An 18,027-nucleotide genomic window follows, 5' to 3' on the forward strand; every position below is an offset into this window, starting at 1 on the left:
TGTGGTTTCACTTATTTATACATTCATTGGTTGATTCTTGTATGTGCCCTGACTGGGGATCAAACCCCCAACCTAGGTGTATCAAGACGATGCTCTAACCAACTGAGCTACCCAGCCAGGACCATGTTTTCTAGATTTCTTGACATGTTGCCTTCCTGATTTCTAATCTAACAATGAAAGCCTAGTTTCACAGGTTTATATTCCAATTAAAATTATTCTACAACAGTAGTAAGAAAAGTGACAAAAATTGTTTCATATAATTTGCCAAACGCTTCATAAAGAGTCAGTCAGTTTCAAAAAGGGGCTGGAGTAGGGCTGACTCACAATGTCCCCTCACTCGGAGGGCATTGCTAGCAGCCAATGGCAAGGGGCTTAGCCAAGGAAAAAAGGCAGCTCGTTTAGAACTCCTGAGAAGCCATGGCCTTGCCTCTGAGCATCTTAGGAGGTGCTCTACAGGGGACAAAGAAATAGGTAGGGACCAGAAATCTTTTCCAAGGGAGAAAAGAGTTAAGGAAAAAAGTGAAAAAAAAAAAAAGGAAAAAAGTGAATGTTTGACAATCCTATAAAAATATAAACATAGACCAGGGCTATGAGGCTGATATATTCATTCACTTATTCATTCTCTCCTGCATTTATGCACCTATTCAACAGACATTTGGCTCATTGAGCAAGGCATCAAACTAAGTCCCAGATGACAGATGCAAGAACGAATGAGTCTTAGTTCTTGACTGTAAATAGCTCACAAGGCCAAATGACACGGCGTTCGTGAAAGTGGCTTGTGAATGGCAAACACTACGATGTGTCGGTTACTTTTCCAACATTTAATACAGTGGCTGGCATGGAACAGGTGTTCAAAAATGGCTGTTGAATGAACATGAGGAGCGGGACCAAAAGAACAAGCCAAAGCATGTGAGTGCTGGAGATGGTTGGGGCTGAAAACTACAAAGGCGATCTGTGTGATTCCGGAAAATACCAAAGGGGGCTCCTTGATTATTTCAGCAATTGGGAAATCAATGTTCTAAACCCTGCTCTTCTTGTAACCATGTGAGCCTGGCGAGTCGATCTCTTCGGGGTTGAGTAAAAGAGTACCATCCTGCTATGAGACTACCACCTTTGATGTGCTGTATTTGTGAATTGGGCTCCATCCTGACATTTGTTAGAGCAGCTTGAGTTAGAATAATACATTACTGCTTCTCAACTGTAAATCCCTTCAAATCCCATGGAAGGAAACAGATAAAACTGTTAACAAACATTTTCTCTTTTTTGGGGTAGGAATGTGTTCATCTCAAATAGAAATCGCAAGTTAAATTATAACCTTACACTCCTGCTTATATGAGCTTGTCTTTCTCCTGTTGGTCTTCAGGAAGCTGCAATAAGAATTTCGTATGTAATTTGGAGATTAATTAGCTTGTCAAGTTTTGAGACTCACTAGTTTTGAGAAATTCACACTAACTGTGCCAAATTAGCTCCCTCCATTTCTTATATCATAAAGTGACCATTAGTGTATATAAATATAACAAATAAAAAGTTTTCAAAGGCTTTTTGACCATCGAAGCCCATATCACTCTTAATTTGTGCCAGGTCAGGGAAGAACAGTGGCCAGAAAGCACAGTGCAGAGAAGTTTAACAGTTCCCTAAGTTCCAGAATGAGTTGGAGAGAAGTCAAAATTTAATCCTACAATCTCATAAAAGCTTTATGACTGTAATTGTTACTTGCAAGCTATCAGGTGGTATAGACATGCATTACTATTGTGGAAATTGAGTAGAACGTGTATGTTTTTTAACAGAGAGATTACTTTGAGGGTAAATTCATCATAAGTGATAACGATCTCTTTTCTATTGAAACATTTTGGTATATTTCATTATATGGTAAATAAATATTTATTATTAAAAAGTTAGAAAATGTAGAGACATGAAAAAGAGAAAAAACAGTCAAAATCCCATCTTGTAGGAAAAACCACACATATACTTTTTAAAATTAAAAAATGGGATTATACTATTTGTAACAGGAAGAATACTCAGAACCTAAGATCAAAATGTCTGTTTTCATATTCCTGTACTAGAGGAAGCAGCACCTAGAAAACAGCAGAGGTGAAGGCTGACACTTGTTTTATAAATATAAACACAAAGGAAAATGAAAACTGAAACAATACCTTGATATTGAGGCAATTTTCATATGGCAACATATTTGCATGGTATTACTTGTGGTTAGAAAAGTTCAGTTCCTTATTTCCTCTGCTTCGTCCTCATAAACGTTTACTGAAATGTTTGCTGACTGGTAATGTTCTAGTATCCTAGTGTTCTAATTCATAAAGAATTGTATGTAGCGTTTATTATGCTCAAGCACCAAGCTTACCAGGAATCGGCCTGGCACAGTGCTTTGTACCTAGTTGATAATCAATGAGTTTTTGCTGAACGAGTGAATTTATGTACAGTATTTAGTCTCAAATATCATTTGAATGAACAAGCCTAGGATGTTGTATTCACAAAGCTCATAGGTCTTAACAGTTTTCAGAGCATCCTTTTCTTTTCTTGATCACAAGTTTTATTTGGGAAGAGTTTCTAATTGTTAAAGCTGCAAGTGAGTTCCTTTCACAATCACAGTCCTAGAGACGTGCTAGTTTCAGAGATCCCAGTGTTCAAAAGCGTATTTAAAAATTAATACCAAAAACGAACCCACGCCCAAAGGAAAGCTCTTCGATCGGTTCTGGAATGTACAGCCATTGATTTCAGCTATTCTCAGAAACAGGCCTCTCACTTCCTTGGAAACCAGGTGGGATACAGTCAATGCCAACAGGAATAAAAAAAAAAAATTTAAATAACTTAGTCACTTGGACACTACTATCCACTTTAGAAAATACAGTAAGATAAGGCGCCCCAGTGGTGGGGCGCATGGCCCAGCACCGGTTTCACAGGGAGCTTATGAGGGACCTTAGGGTCCGCAGACGTTGGCATATGACACCCAAAATGAGCGTACTCACCAGAAGCGGGGAAGGATGTGGAAGGGCAGGGAGTCTCTCCCGGTGCCACCCAGCCTTTTAACTTGCTAACAGCAGAGGCTATCTATGTTCTGCAGTATCTTTGGGATGACATTTGCAACAGTTGAAAAACAAAAAGAACACCCCCCCCCCCCCGCCACCATTATTCCCCAGAAAGTCCAGGTGTGCAAAGAAAGGGGGACCCGGTCAGGCCTCCCACGGGGGACTCCGCCTCCCATCTGCTTCTGTTTCCAGGTGATATAAGACGTTGGCCAGAGTCTGTTCCATGACAGCGCCGCAGCCCATGTCACTCACAGGGCAGAAAGTGAGACCCTTTGGAGGTGCTTGAAGCACGGTCCAAAGTTAATGGAAACCGTGTAGCTCTTGAGCAGTGAGACGGCTGGAAGGTAAACCCCCTCAAAAATATCTTTGTTAGCCACACCTTGAATGACACTATTTTTATAAAATATTTTCTCATTATTGGGAGTCTGCTTTAGGCTCTTTGCTGCTTTATCCACAAAGTCTTTTTCTTCAAAATACAAGTAACTCTTGAACTTCATCAAAGCCTTATCTTTATAGGCATTGGGCAGTGACTTGGTTGTCTCTGTGTCTGCAGGAGGGTTGATAAAGAATCCCAGGACATCTTCTCTGTAGCCAGAAGACTGGTGTTTGCCAATGGACTGGTAGAACTGGTTCCCTTTTTGCTCTGCCAAGAATAGCTATGTTTATCATAACTTAAGGGAACTTGAAAGTTACTTAAGGGCTGAGACCCACCCATCTAGCAGCAGTGTCTGGTGGCATCTCATCCATGGTAATTTCAAAGTACTAGGCACCTTTCCATACCCCATGAGAGGCCCACACCATAGAGTAGCCTTTTTCTCCAACCACCGTGAGCCGGTCATCAGACAGCTTTAACTGGGGGCTTGATCATGTAGGGCTAACAAAACCCGTTCATACAAGCAGGTTCTGTAGAGGTCTCCAGGAATAGGTTTTCCTGCCCAGCAGTCAAGTTCAAGCTTCTCAGGGTCAGGGGTGTGGAGCTCAGGCTCGGCTAGAATATACCAATAGCCATCTTTCTTAAACAGGTGTTCCAAGGGGTAGCCATGAGGGGAAAGGTGCTGAGCAGAAAACAAAGGGTCACCCTGAACCTTCTTGGTGGTCCCTGTGGTCCCTCTCTCCTGCTGTTTGCACTTAGCTCCTCTTCCTTTTCCACTGCCCCCTGCTGCAATTCCCCCATTTAAATTCCCACTGGTAGGCACGGCACTACTTTGTTTTTTATTGTCATAAGCGGGACCAATGTGACTAAGATCCTGATCCAAAGGTCCAAATTTGGGGTGAGCTTCTTCTGGATCCTCACTCTCAGGATCAGGGTGATCCTTTACCAAGAATACATCTCTTTCTTTATTCATTGTTTTAACAGTGTTATCTGGCCAAGTCATTTTCCCAGGTCTCTGTCGGATCACCATGCACTCCCAGTATTTATCAATAAATGATATGATATCCTTATCATTGGAGGACATGGTTTTTGGATGTTCATTTTGTACAACATCCTTTTCCCAAGAGACTCGAATGACATGCACAAAGTGCAGACTGAAACCATTATAAATGACATGTTTCACAAAGTGCCCCAGAGTTCATCTGGCTGCTAAGAGAAAAATTTGGTTTATAGCAACAGTGAATGAACTGCAAACTTTTGGGAACGTTTATCACAAGGAAGAAAGTATGGGCCAAAATGTGCTGCTTTAACAATTCCCCATCAGAAGTGATAGAGTTTATTTCAAAGGCAGGGAGAATTCCAGAGAAGAGGGAATGACTTGTTCAGGGTCATATAGCTAGCTAATGGCAATGATAGGACAGGAAGCCAGGTCTCTGGATCTTGATTCATTGCTTTTCTACCACCATGCTCTGTAATGGCATATGCCCTAGAAATGCTGGGTCAGTGGCCTCAGTTTTGAATACTTGCACATCTTAATTCTAGTGATGAAAAACAAATGCTTACTTATCCTTACTGTAGACAGAATAATAGCCTCCATCCTAATAATCCTCAGAACCTGTGAATACATCACCTTAATAATAAAAGGTGATTAAGCTAAGCATTCTGAGATAAAAGAACTATCCTGGATTACCCGGATGGGCCCCCAGTAATCACAAGGGTCCGTAATAGAGGAGTCAGGAGTGTCAGAGTCAGAAAAAGAGCCAAAGACTGGGGTGATGCAGCAAGCTCCCAAAGAATGCTGCAGCCTGTGGAAGCTGGAAGAGGCAAAGAACAGATTCTCCCTTGGAGCCTCCGGAAGGAATCAGCCCCCATTACACCTTGACTTTAGCCCAATAACTCATTTCAGGTCATCACAGACCTCCAAATTCTGCGTTGTTTTAAGCCACTAAATTTGCGGTAATTTGTTACAGCAATAAGAGGAAATGAATACACTCTCCATTTTAAAGTAGTTCCAATCTATTATTTTTTTTTTATTAGGCTATTGAAGATCTGGAGGGTGGATAGGTAGTAGAAGAAATCCTGTTTGTTCTGTGGGTGGTTAAATATATTTCACTCTGTATTTCAAAAGCTATGTTTTGTGATGATCATATTCATCTGTTTTTATCTCCCTTTTGATCAACCTCTGTTTACATATTTCGTTCATGTTTTTTCTACTCTTATTTAAGCAAACTGTTTTATAAAGAGCTTATAAACTTACCTGCTTAGAAAGAGTCAAAATTGAAGCTTTTCTTTCTGCCTTTTATCACAGACCTCCCACATAGGTCTCTTCTTTCTCCCAGTCCCAATTCTTTTTTCTCTTTGTCTTTCTTTTTCACGAGATCCCCCTTTCTTCTGTACTTTTTTTCTGTTCCTCTGCTCTATTTAATTCCAGGTAAATTGCTTAATCATCCACTTTCCTCTCTTTTTCTTTTGTGTTCTCTCTCACCCTCATATTCTCGCGTTTCCATCTGATCTTGCTCAAAATAGTCTGGACACTTTCTCTACTTCATCCACACTTTGCAGAGTTTCTCACCCAGAGGTTGAAAGCCAATCAGAGGAGTCAGAGATCCTTAATTTGAAGGGTTTTCGAAGATCATCTAGTCCAACCATCCACCCATTCATGTTTGAATTCATACTTTTTCCCTGATACGTTTGGTAAATAACTTCCTTCCACAAGCTATTTTGGTGTTCTTTTGTTTTAAGGCCCCTGTGTCAGTTATATGCTCAGCCTTTGCTGGAAGCTCTCCAGGATGGAGAGCTAATTCATTAGGAAATTCTAAACTGATTGCTTTAAAATTCAACCCCGGGAGAGATTGAAACTGCAGTTGGGTTAGTTACTAAGTTTTGGTTTGGTGACTTGGCTTAGTAAAAGTGACTCCATTTTGGGTCTTTTGTTTCTTTTTTTACAGTATTATTATTATTACTGCAGTTCTTTATTATGTGTTTTAGTTTCCTAAAGCTGCTATAACAAAATATCACAGCCTGGCTGGCTCAAACAATAGCTTTGTTTTCTCACAGTTCTGGAAGCTAGAAATCCAATATCGAGGTATAAGCAGGTCTGATTTCTTCTGAGGCCTCTCAACTTGGTTTACAGATGGCCGCCTTCTCTCTGTGTCCTCACATGGCGTTTCCCAGGTGTCTCTCTCTCTCTCTCTTTGTATATTCTCATTTCCTCTTATAAGGACACAAGTCAGATTGGATTAGGGCCCACTCTAATCGTCTCCTTCTAACTTAATTACCTTTTTATATATAGGCCTTCTCTCCAAATACCATCCCATTCATTGTAAGGTGCTTGGGATTAGGCTTTAGTGCATGATTTCTTTTTTATTTTGGCTGAGGGGATATAACTTAGTCCACAGCACTATGATTCTAATTTTATTTTAAAATGCACATTTTAAAAAAGACAGAAAGAATATACAGTAGATCTGTGACTTTGTGAGCAATCCTGAAGATTCATAGTATGTGGTAACTGGTAAGAAACTTTGCTGATATACAAACCTGAGTCATATGGACTGCTAAAGACGGCCTGTGGCAATAACCACGGGGCATCCTCGTTTCATCAGGTTTCTTTATGTTTCACTCATCATCTTGGATGCAGCAATTTTCATTAAGAGTCACATAATCTTTTTGGTGATACCATATCATAGTTTATAGGGGAAATATGCTACAAAGGTATTTACAATTAATGATGCTCTCTCATAAATATGTAAATAATGAAAACTATTAAAGGTTAAGAGAGGTTATTTGAGTAATACGATAATGTTATTTTAATTTTGTTTTTTATAATATTTGCAACTTGAGCATGTATACTCTTATAAGTGGAAAACAAATTTATGTTGTTTAAAAAATATTAAACATTTTCCACCAGAAAACATGAGACCAAAATTGATGTGTTCAATTTCATGGTTTGTGATTCTTTACATTTTAAAAAACTCCATGTAGTTTGGCTTAACAAATATTTGTTGTACACTGACACTGTGCTTGATGTTATGGTTTAAAGAATTATGAGACATTATCTGACCTTTTTAAAAAAGGAGCAGACCTTAAGCCCAGAGAATCATGTTTAGGCTGGGATACGGTGAAGGGTGAAATGGTGGAGGCAGAGTTTTTGGCATTGAGACTAGTTAAGAAGTCATCATGATGGTTCGTGGGAAATGACAAGGAATCATTAAGGAACTAGAAGCTAGATGGAGAGTAAGGGGCCAGTCAGAGGATCATCCGGAGCTAGAGTTGGCACTATTGTATTTGAGGGAACTAGCAAAGTAGTATTGAGTTGGGCAAAAAGTTAGTTGGTTGGTTGTTTTTTTTTTCCATAAAATGGTTCTAGTAGCACTTAGTTGCCTTTAGCTTCATTTGAAACAATTTTGTTAGGTTGTATTGTGACAGATGTTATGTCGGTGTACATTTTTTAAAAAACATCAAAATTGGTGAATTGTGTGGCCATTTTAATACTGAAGATGGAAGAAAATATGCAATATTTTAGGCACATTATTCTTTATTATTTCAAGAAAGGTAAAAACACAACTGAAATAGAAAAAAAGATTTGTGCAGCGTATGGAGAAGGTGCTGTGACTGATTGAATGTGTCAAAAGTGGTTTGCGAAGTTTCGTGCTGGAGATTTCTCACTGGACAATGCTTCACGGTTGGGTAGGCCAGTTGAAATTGATAGCGATCAAATCAAGACATGAATTGAGAAAATTAATGTTATGTCATGTGGGAGATAGCCGACATACTCAAAATACCCAAATCAATAAAGTTATTGGTGAAAATGAAAAATGTGTCTTTTATTTAATGGGAAAAACCATATGGACTTTTTGGCCAACCCAATACAATGAGATACCACCTCATACCTGTCAGAATAGTTAGTGTCAAAAAGTCAACAAATAGCAAGTGTTGGTGAGGATGTGGAGAAAAGAGGATGCACTGTTGGTGGGATTTTAAATTGGTACACCAACTATGGAAAACAGTATGGAGAGTCGTCAAAAAAATAAAAATAGAACTGCCATATGATCTAGTGATTTCACTTCTGGGTAAATATCTAAAGAAAATGAAAACGCTAATTTGAAAAGATATGTGCACTCCTACTATGTTTATTGCAGCCTTGTTTATCAAGGTGTAGAATCAACACAGGAGTCCATCAATAGATGAATGGATAAAGAAGATGTGGCACATTATACAATGGAATATTACTCAGCCATAAAAAATGAAATATTGCCATTTGTAACAGTATGAATAGACCTAATGGGTATTATGCTAGGTGAAATGTCAGAGAGAGAAAGGCAAATACCTGTATGGTTTTCCCTGTATGTGAAATCTAAAAAAAAATAAATGAACAAACAAAACAAAAACGGATTCATACAAAAAGAACAAACTGATGATTGCCAGAGAGGAGGGGTTGCGGGGGGAGTGGATGTAAAGATTAAGGGAAATAAGAGGCACAAACTTCCCGTTATAAAATAAATAAGCCACAGAGATGTAGTGTATAGCATGGGGAATATAATCAATAATATTGTAATGACTTTGCACAGTGATGATGGTTACTAAACTTAGTGTGGTGACCACATCGTGAGGTATATAAATGTAAAATCACTATATTGTACACCTGACACTACTATGTTTGCCTACTTTATTGTAATACAAATATTTTAAATACTAAACACCAACTTGCCTGATTTAATAAGAGCAGACCAGAATCCAATTTGGCATCCAGGATATGTTTTTTGTGGAGCATAGAAACTTAAAATAACATACTTGAATTTTATGTTTTAAGACACTTTATAGTTTTCAAACTGCTTTTGTTTTATTATTTCATTTCGCATCATGAAATCTTTTCTTTCATCAACTTAGAATTTTGAAAAAAACAAAGGAAAGCAGTGTAGATGAAAACACAGCCAATCCCTAGCATAACTGAACTGGAACTTAGTTTTTATTACTAAACTTCAGCATGCATCCTACACTCAGACCCTGGTCTGCAAGAATACTTTTCCTTGGAATAACTGAGCCAAACAGATTAAGTTAATATAGTAAGAGAGAGGCTGTATCAGATTTTGTAAATGGCGCCTTTTGTGAATTGGGGAAAGACTTACTGGAAGAAAGTAAAAACCTTTCTCTTTAAGGAATAGAAAACATAAGAGTTGAGGACAAGGATGTGTAAAATCCTAACTTTAAATTTTTCTATTTTTAAAATTTCTTGAACTGATATGTTTATGATGAAATAAAAGTTGTATTTTTAAAGATGTAAACATCCATTTGAATTACTTTGATGCCAATAAAACAGCGGTTGCGAGAGGTCATTAGAAAGAAGCATCAACATCATCAGAGGCAATGATAGTAATCACTGCCGGTTCCTGAGAGCTGGCTGGGTGCTAAGTGCTTTGTGGCTGCTACTCTTCAATCCTTTAAGTCAGAGCTGCTCTTATATCAATCTTCCCTGAAAACTGTCAAACTTTGATCTGAAATTAGGGTACACTATATAATGTTTAGAAATAATATTGACACACAAATAGAAAACATTTTGAGAATGAGTTATATATTTAAGAATAACATTTCATAACCCCTGTACAAATATATATGAAGCACTTATATAGAAAATGAAAGTTTAAAAATAAACTATCATGTTTAATACATTGATATGTACACACATATATACATTTTTACAAGATGAAATAAACTTTATTTTAAAACTTTTAAATTTATAGAAAACTTCCAAAGATAGTACAGAATTCCCATACCCTTGCATCTAGAGTCTCCAATTATTAACAACTTAATTAGTATGCCACATTTTGTTCAATTAATGAACCGATATTAATAATGAGCTAACTTCCATATTTTACTCAGATTTCCTTAGTTTTTTTTTATTGATTGATCTTTCAGAGAGACAAGAAGGGAGAGAGAAATATCGATTTATTGTTCCATTTATTTAAGTTCTCATTGGTTGCTTATTATATGTACCCTGACTGGAAATAGAGCCCACAGCCAATTAGGATGACGTTCAAACCAACTGAGCTACTTGGCTGGGGCCCCTGGGTTTTTATCTAATGTTCTTATTCTGTTCCAGGATTCCATCCCGACATTATATTTAGCCATCATGTCTCTGGTCCCTCTTGGCTGTGACAGTTTCTCAGACTTTGCTTGTTTTGGATGTCCTTGACAGTTTTGAGGAGTACTGGTCAATTATTTTGTGGAACGTCCCTCAGTTAGGATGTCTTATTTTTTTCCCCCATGATTAGGCTGGGGTTATGTGTTTTGGGGAGGAAGACCACAGAAATAAAGTGCCATTTTCATCACATTATATCAAGGATACATACTTGATTACCTGGCTGAAATAGTGTATGTCAGTTTTGCACTCTAAAAAGACCTCCCTGCATTCTCTCCTTTTTCATACTTTTCTTTTTGAAGCACACAGCCCACACTTAAGGAGTGAGGTGCTGTATTTCACCTCCTTGAGGATGGCATGTTATTGGAAATTTTCCGCAGGAGGGATCTGACTATTCCTACTCCTTGCTCCCTCCATATATGTACTTAATCCTTTACTTATATCAGCATTGACTCATGGATAGTTATATCTTGTGTTATAATCCATACTTTGTTTGGTGTGCTTTCTTTATGCAATAAAATGTGGACAACTTTTGCCCTGACTGGTGTGGCTCAGTGGATTGAGCACTGGCCTGTGAACTGAAAGGTCCCCGATTTGATGCCGGTCAGGGCGTATGTTTGGGTATCGGACCAGGTCCCCAGTTCTGGCGGCCAATTGATCAATGATGTATCTCTCATACAGTGATGTTTCTGTCTTTTTCTCCCTCCATTTCCCTATCTCTAAAAGTAAATAAATAAAATAAAATAAATGTGGACAACTTTCAAAGTCAATGGAAGTGAACATGATCTTTTAGAGGTTATAAATAACATGCATTTAATCAATCCTCTACTGAGGCACATTTTTGCTTCCCTCGTTTCCTTACTTCCAACAATGATGGAATAACATCCTTGTACATTCACTTTTGGAGGGCACTGAGTGATGATTCTGAGTTTATTATTCTAACACTATCCCTAGGATACATTATACTTGCTTTCCTCAGCTTACACTATTTTCTCTATCTAGAATGCTCTTCCCCTATCTCTGCCTGCTGAAGTTTCCTCTGTGATTCAATGCTGAGCTCAAAAAGCTGCTTGCTGTGGAAAGTTTTCTCTAGTGTTTCAAATATAATGTAATGGTTGCATTCCACTTCTCTTTGTTGAACACGTATTAAAACATCACCTGAGCCTCCTATTCTATCCCAGGACTTTTTCCTACTAGTTCGTGAATGGGCAGAGGCAGAAATGTGATCATACTCATCTGCGTACTTGAACCATTCCCGTGGTGGGACATCAAATAACTATAGAATATTTTGACTTTGAAATGATGGGTCTGAGTAACTGAGAAATTTAGAAGTGTGCTCAATATTGGATAGCTAACTACTCTTCCTTTCTTTTTTTACATTGTTGTTCCATGCTTCAGAGAGACAGTAGTTGTATGTTGGTGTTAGCGTTTAAGTTTACAGCAAACAACTGTGCTGTAGTTTAACAGTAATATTTTCTAGCTGTCAAAAACGTTTATTTGAAGACTTTGGTATAATAGTCTGTGTCTTCCAAAATGAGCACCTTCAATTCATAGGAAATTGTATATGAATACGGGAGAAATGAATTAAATAAGCCTTCTGATCTTTCTGACTCCATTTTTAAGTAAGCAGGTGGCATGATGTTTCTTACATGTTTTAATTAGTAATTAGAGGTGAAAGCCAAAAAAACCCCAAAACAAAACAAAGAGACAACGTTTGGTTCTGAGGCTGTCCGTGAGCAGAGACTAAGGATCCCATCCTGCTGCCCTGTGGACCCACCAGCCTGTACCTAGGAGACGTGTCCCTTCCGTTAACACTGAGGCTGGGCGACCTACACTTCTGTGACCCCGCACCTTCACCGGCGCTCCGCCGAGGGGGCGGGGGGTGGGAGGGGGAAGGGAGGTGGGCCCCGCCTCCGTTCCTCGAAGCCCAATCGCTTGGAGAGGGTGGGCTTCGTTGCCGGCCACGCCCCCAGCCGGCGGGGGGCCGGGGGCGTCCTTAAGAGCCGGTCGCTGGGCAGCGTAGGGGTGCGGGGCTGTGGAGTGGGATCTCGAGCCCTGGACCATTAGGCTTCTGCCCGCAGCCTCTTTTCTCGAGGCAGCCTTTGCGCCTTGGGGCGCCCCGCACCCGGGGCTCCACAGCCCTCACTTCGGCCGCACTAGCTCGCCCTCAGGGCTCTGGGCAGCTTCTCCGGGAGCCCGCCGGGACCTCTCGACCCTCGCGCTCCCGTGGTGCTCAACAGGGTCCGCTGGGGCCATGGTGCCCTCCCCCGAGAAGCCCGGCCCTGCGCAGGGGACGAGCGAGACAGAGTCGCTCGGCCCCGCGCTTATGGGGGCTGCTCCGCCGCCCGGCGTGGGACCCTCAGGTGGTCCGGAGGCGGCCGCCGAGAATGTAGAGGTAGAGTTGGTGGGGCCGGCGGGCGCCGAGCCCCCTCAGCCTCCGGACGGCGGCTGGGGCTGGCTGGTGATGCTGGCGGCCATGTGGTGCAACGGGTCGGTGTTTGGCATCCAGAACGCCTGCGGGGTGCTCTTCGTCTCGATGCTGAATACGTTCGGGTCCGAGGACGATGACCAGATGGTCTTCAAGACAGGTGAGGCGCAACGCCCGCCGCGGCCAGCCGCGGGGGACAGGCGTGCCTCTCCGCCACGAACGCATTCCGCGTGCCAAGTGTGGGTCCACGTCCGCGTGTGCACCTCGGAGGGTCCCTGTGCGCCTAGGTGTATTGGGGTTGGGGTGGCGGGGGGGGGGCGCTCTGTGCTAAATACAGAAAGCGCAGGGGGTAGCCGATTAGGGATTGGGAAGAGGAATGCGAGAGGTGTTTTTTTTCCTGTTTTGTTTGTCATGCTTAACCATTTACCAAACTAGATTAAAAGGTAAGACTGAACATGCGGGGGGCGGGTGGTGGTGGTGGTTGTGCTGTAGAGCATACTTACGTGATCTCTATACTGATTAGGCATAAAACAAGTCCAAGACCTTTTGTACAACTCTTTTACCTACATTATTCACTCTATTCTGCGAGCCGGCGTGGTCAACTCCATTTAGGTCAGCAAACTGAGGATTGGTGAAATAAAGTGTCTTGGTGAGTAGCAGAGTGGAGATAGAATACACATCTTAGGACTTAAAGGGCCAAGTGATTTCCATTCCTCAATCAGACTCCCTCCCTGCCACTTGGGGAACTTTATATGATTAATTGTCTTTTTAAACTTGAATTCAAAAAATATTTTTCGAGTGAATATCCCTTAGGTCTTTAGTGTGCATATAATGAATATGTAAGACTGCTATAACAAATTCTAAGGCAGAGGTAATGTTGAGAGTTTTAAAACCTTATAAGTATCAATAGTATTACATGTGTCATTCTGCAGTTTGCTTTCTTTTACTGTGTTCTGTCTGCAATTTATCCATATAATACCTCAATTTGAGCTGGTAGCTTAAATTTTTTGTTTTAACTCGTTTTCCATTGTATGCTATATTATACTTTATGCAGAGTCCCTTTAATAGACATTTACATTATTTCCAAACTTACTATAAACAATGCTGCAATGAATAATTCTTGTATGTACACTGTCTCCTTGGGCATGTGTTAAATAAGGTACCATATTTACCCTGGAATTTCTGTTCCATAAATAGCTCTTGAAGCTGCTGTTATGCAGTTCACAGGGCTAGGTACAAAAGCGTTAAAAATATAATATCATATACTTACTTTGTAAGGAGGGCTACCATTAAAAAGTTTAGCAGGGTATATATGCATATGTAATAGTAAACAAATAATTTTGTGTCTTCTCTATGTGAGTATCAGGTATCTGGGAGGGAAAAGCTCAAGGAGGCTGAATTGACAGTTACCATTTTAAGACTAGTTCCTTCAGCATTTTGCACATTCTTGCCTGGAATTACAGATTTTTAATGCAGTCAAAACAAGACAACAGCTTTTCATATACTACTGTTTTTGCAAATTCAGGTAAGTTAATTCATTAGTGTCTGTGGGGGTTTTTTCCCCCTTCTTTCTCTCCTTCCTTCTTTTGAGATAGTGAGCAACTGCTGGAGAAAGACCATATGTAGCTTTGCTGGGTATCAGAGTTTTGCAGTGTTGAAGCCTCTACCCACAAGTTCCTATTGGCTACAGTATCCTGGTATTGGATAGCTTGAAGTGAAGGAGGGGACAGGACCAGCTCTCTTGAATTTTTTGAAACTCCTCCTTTTCATGAATATCCTTCTCCATTTACTCAGCTGATTCCTTGACAACTTGCAGTCATGTCGTAGGGTGTGTGTGTGTGTCACAGAAACAATTACACAGACATGCCAGTTAGATACTGAAGATCTTTGTGCTTTTCTGCATGACTGCCATGTTTCGCTGTGCCCTTGCACAGAGGTGCCCAACTCAAGATAAGGGGAGACAGAAACCCAGCCTGGGCTCTGGGTGCCCTTTATCTAATTCCTGCAAAGTGGCTTTAGGCATTTGTAATGACCCTGTATAACAGCAGCTTGATTGAATGTTGGCCTTTTTTTGGATGCTATGTAATACATTTACAACAGATGCATTTTAAAGTATGAGGAGGAAAATAGATTTAACCTTCTCTTTGAAAAAAAGGCGACAAGATAATTATTGGGCCAGTTAATATTGCGGTACCCCTCCACCCCCCAGAGGTGTTTCATAGAGCCCATCGTCTGTAATAGGCACTGAAGTATTCGAGAATAACTGCTTTGAAGTTTAGCTTTTCCACTAATGCTGAATCATCTGTGATCAAATGTATGCAAGATTAAATACGATGCAAAAAATATCTAGACTTTTTTAAAGCTTTTATTTTAAAAAGTTTTTGTTCATTCTCTCTTATCCTATCTGTGAACGATAATCCCAGCATTCGAGGGCAGTTAATTGTCTCCATGTTTTCATCAGCTTCTTCACAGTGATTAGTTCAAGGATACACAAGGAGGTTGTGGCAAAATGGGAACTCAGGTTTTCAAATGATGGTTCGTATTTCTTGAGAACTTCTTATTTGCCAGCCCATTGTTAAGCACTTTACCTGCATTCCTATTTAAACCTTACTGCAACCCCATGGGATAGGTTTTATTTGCTATCTTTCTTTTCAGATGTGCATACTCAGGTTTGCAGACCTTAAGTAAGCAGTGGAGCCAGGATTCAGACTCAAATTCATCTGATTCCAGAAGTTGGTTTTTTAACAATTGATCATATTGCATGGGCTGGATAATATTGAGCTACTCCAATGTTCTTTATGTTTTTGATTAATTTAAGCATTAGCAGTTGATTGAGTACTACACTAGGAATTCTAGGGTTAGAAAATAAATCTGAAAGGTTAGGGTCCCTGTTTCTTTTTTTTACCCCCAAAATAAAAACAAACAAACAAAACCCTCTATATAAATCCATTGGGAAAATAAAATATAAAAATAGCCACCTTTGCAAAGCCGCAGCCTTGATAAACGACTGGCCATAGACAGAGCACCGAGTTTATCCGCCCCAAATCCCCTAGTCTGTGCTGGAGCGGCTGCTTCAGCAGAGGTTCAGTTGGGTCAGACTTGGTTTCCTGATTCTTAATATCTGGTCAGGTAACTCAGTCCCAGGCAAACACAAAATGACCCGTCTTACACCATGAAGGGTTCTGTATTTTGTTTAGTTTTGTACTCATGACCTAACCTATCACTGAAGTATTCTGGGTTCTGGAATTTTTAAGATTCTTCTTGTTCTTCTGGCTGCTGAAAAGAAATCTGAAAGATCAGGGTCCCTGTTTCTTGATCTCACTGGGCTGTCAATAAACAATTGCCAATTGTTAATGTCTCATGGAAATAGGTTTTTTAAGTGTGGAGAAACAAGATCATTTCATATGGCATTCCATCCAAAGTCCAGGATTTTGAAGAACCACACTCCTTTCGTCTGATTCATAGCAGGACAGTGTTTCCAGGAAGAGCTGAAGAACAACCTTTCTCAGCCTCACTTCTATTTCATGGCTCTGTTAACTCTTAGGTAACTAGTGATCCACCCAAAATTTCTTAGGAAAAGCCCTGAAGAAATTTGTTCACACTGAGATATCAGTGAGTTTACACATCCTAATGTTACTCCTCATTCATTCTACAAGTGTCATTCATTACCAAGTATCTGACACCCTCTGTGCAGGCCACTGGAGATGGGAACTGAGAGAAAGAGCTATTCCCAGGGAGCTTTAGATCTGCTTTGGGACACAAACAAGTAAAAAGACAGATAAAATACTTTACTGAAGCATTTGCAATATACCAAGACCCAATCGTATTTTAAAAGGCTGAAACTCTTAAGGGAATTCCAGGGAATGGTGGGGGCTAGAAAAGGCATTTAATGGCCTCTTTCTATATGGTAATAAATCTCACTTTGTGAAATTAAGACTTTGGAAAGGGAATCAAACTGAACTACAAGTTAGGCAGTAGAAACAATGAAAACTGTTGAAGGCATCACAGCCCCGTCGTGGTAACGTGGCTACCAAAGATGTAGTGTTCAGAGATAGACCTTGCACATACTGCTGTGTCAGTTTTGTCCATAGAGGGAGCAGGCTGAGCTTGAGTTGTCTCTCTTAAGTTTTTACTTGTTCATATGTGCATGCTTCTTGCCTGTGTGGGAATCAGACACTTCTGGGAAAATTAAAACAGGTACTGCCATTAAGTGGAAAGTTGTTCTCCCTTAGAAACTGCAACTTTGCTTTAAGTTTGCTAGATACTCGAGAACTCATTTTTGGTTCCTTCATAGAACTGATAAATAGCGTAGGGTTTTTTTTTCATTTTCCTGATGCAGTACCCCAAACACGTTCTGGGATTTTACTAGAGTATTAAACTAGTTTACTTGTCTGCTTTCTTCCTGCAGGAAGAAAAATATTTTAATGGTATATGGACTTAAAAACATACCTATTTAAAACAGGTATGTTTTCAGAATCAGTATTTAGGGTAGTTAATGATATCCTTTTGAAGAAATTATGTCTTCGTGATCCAGAGGCTTGGTTAAGAAGACCCCTACTTCTTTTCTTTTAATAATTCCCCAGATGTGTTCTTTAATAACCTTTTTTTTTTTTTTTTTTTAATTAGAGGTCTGTGGTTAGATAGTGGGAAACACAGCACATTATCTTCCTCTCTTGGTTATTTATAGTAGAAAACAAGGTATTAAAAAATTCAATAGTTTTAAAGAGAAGTATACTGACTATCAAAATGATTTCAAAAGGGGGACTCTTTGGCAACAGTCTTGAAAGGAACTACTTTCCCTGTATGGAGGTAGATTGCTCTTTAAGATAGTTATAATCACAAAGTAGGATTCTCAGTTGCACTTACAGATGAATGCATCTTGAAACACCTCTCAATGTAGTCTTACTAATACCTCTGAAATTTCAAGTCAGTTAGTGCTTCCTGAAGGTTAAAAGAAAAGTTTTCACATTTACAGTTATGCTGATATCTACATATGGCATCTGTGTGCTATACCTTAATTCATAGGAGGTTTCGGCTATACTTTAGAACT

The 18,027-nt window shown here is 39.9% G+C and overlaps 1 protein-coding gene and 1 pseudogene across 1 annotated transcript in view; one reads left to right on the top strand and one right to left on the bottom strand.

The window, feature by feature from the left end:
• Positions 1-3,185: 3,185 nt before the first annotated feature.
• Positions 3,186-12,805, bottom strand: LOC129066908 (set1/Ash2 histone methyltransferase complex subunit ASH2-like; annotated as a pseudogene).
• The window catches only part of SLC16A10 (solute carrier family 16 member 10), a 108,260-nt gene continuing 102,809 nt past the window's right edge, over positions 12,577-18,027 (top strand). The window contains exon 1 of the mRNA XM_054569834.1: positions 12,577-13,137. Coding sequence (XP_054425809.1) covers positions 12,804-13,137 — 334 coding nt within the window. The 5' untranslated portion in view covers positions 12,577-12,803. The remainder of the gene's footprint in view (positions 13,138-18,027) is intronic.

This window comes from Pteronotus mesoamericanus, unplaced genomic scaffold (genome assembly GCF_021234165.1).
Source record: "Pteronotus mesoamericanus isolate MK-2021 breed Mesoamerican mustached bat unplaced genomic scaffold, CSHL_Meso_final contig_20, whole genome shotgun sequence".
NCBI lineage: Eukaryota > Metazoa > Chordata > Mammalia > Chiroptera > Mormoopidae > Pteronotus > Pteronotus mesoamericanus.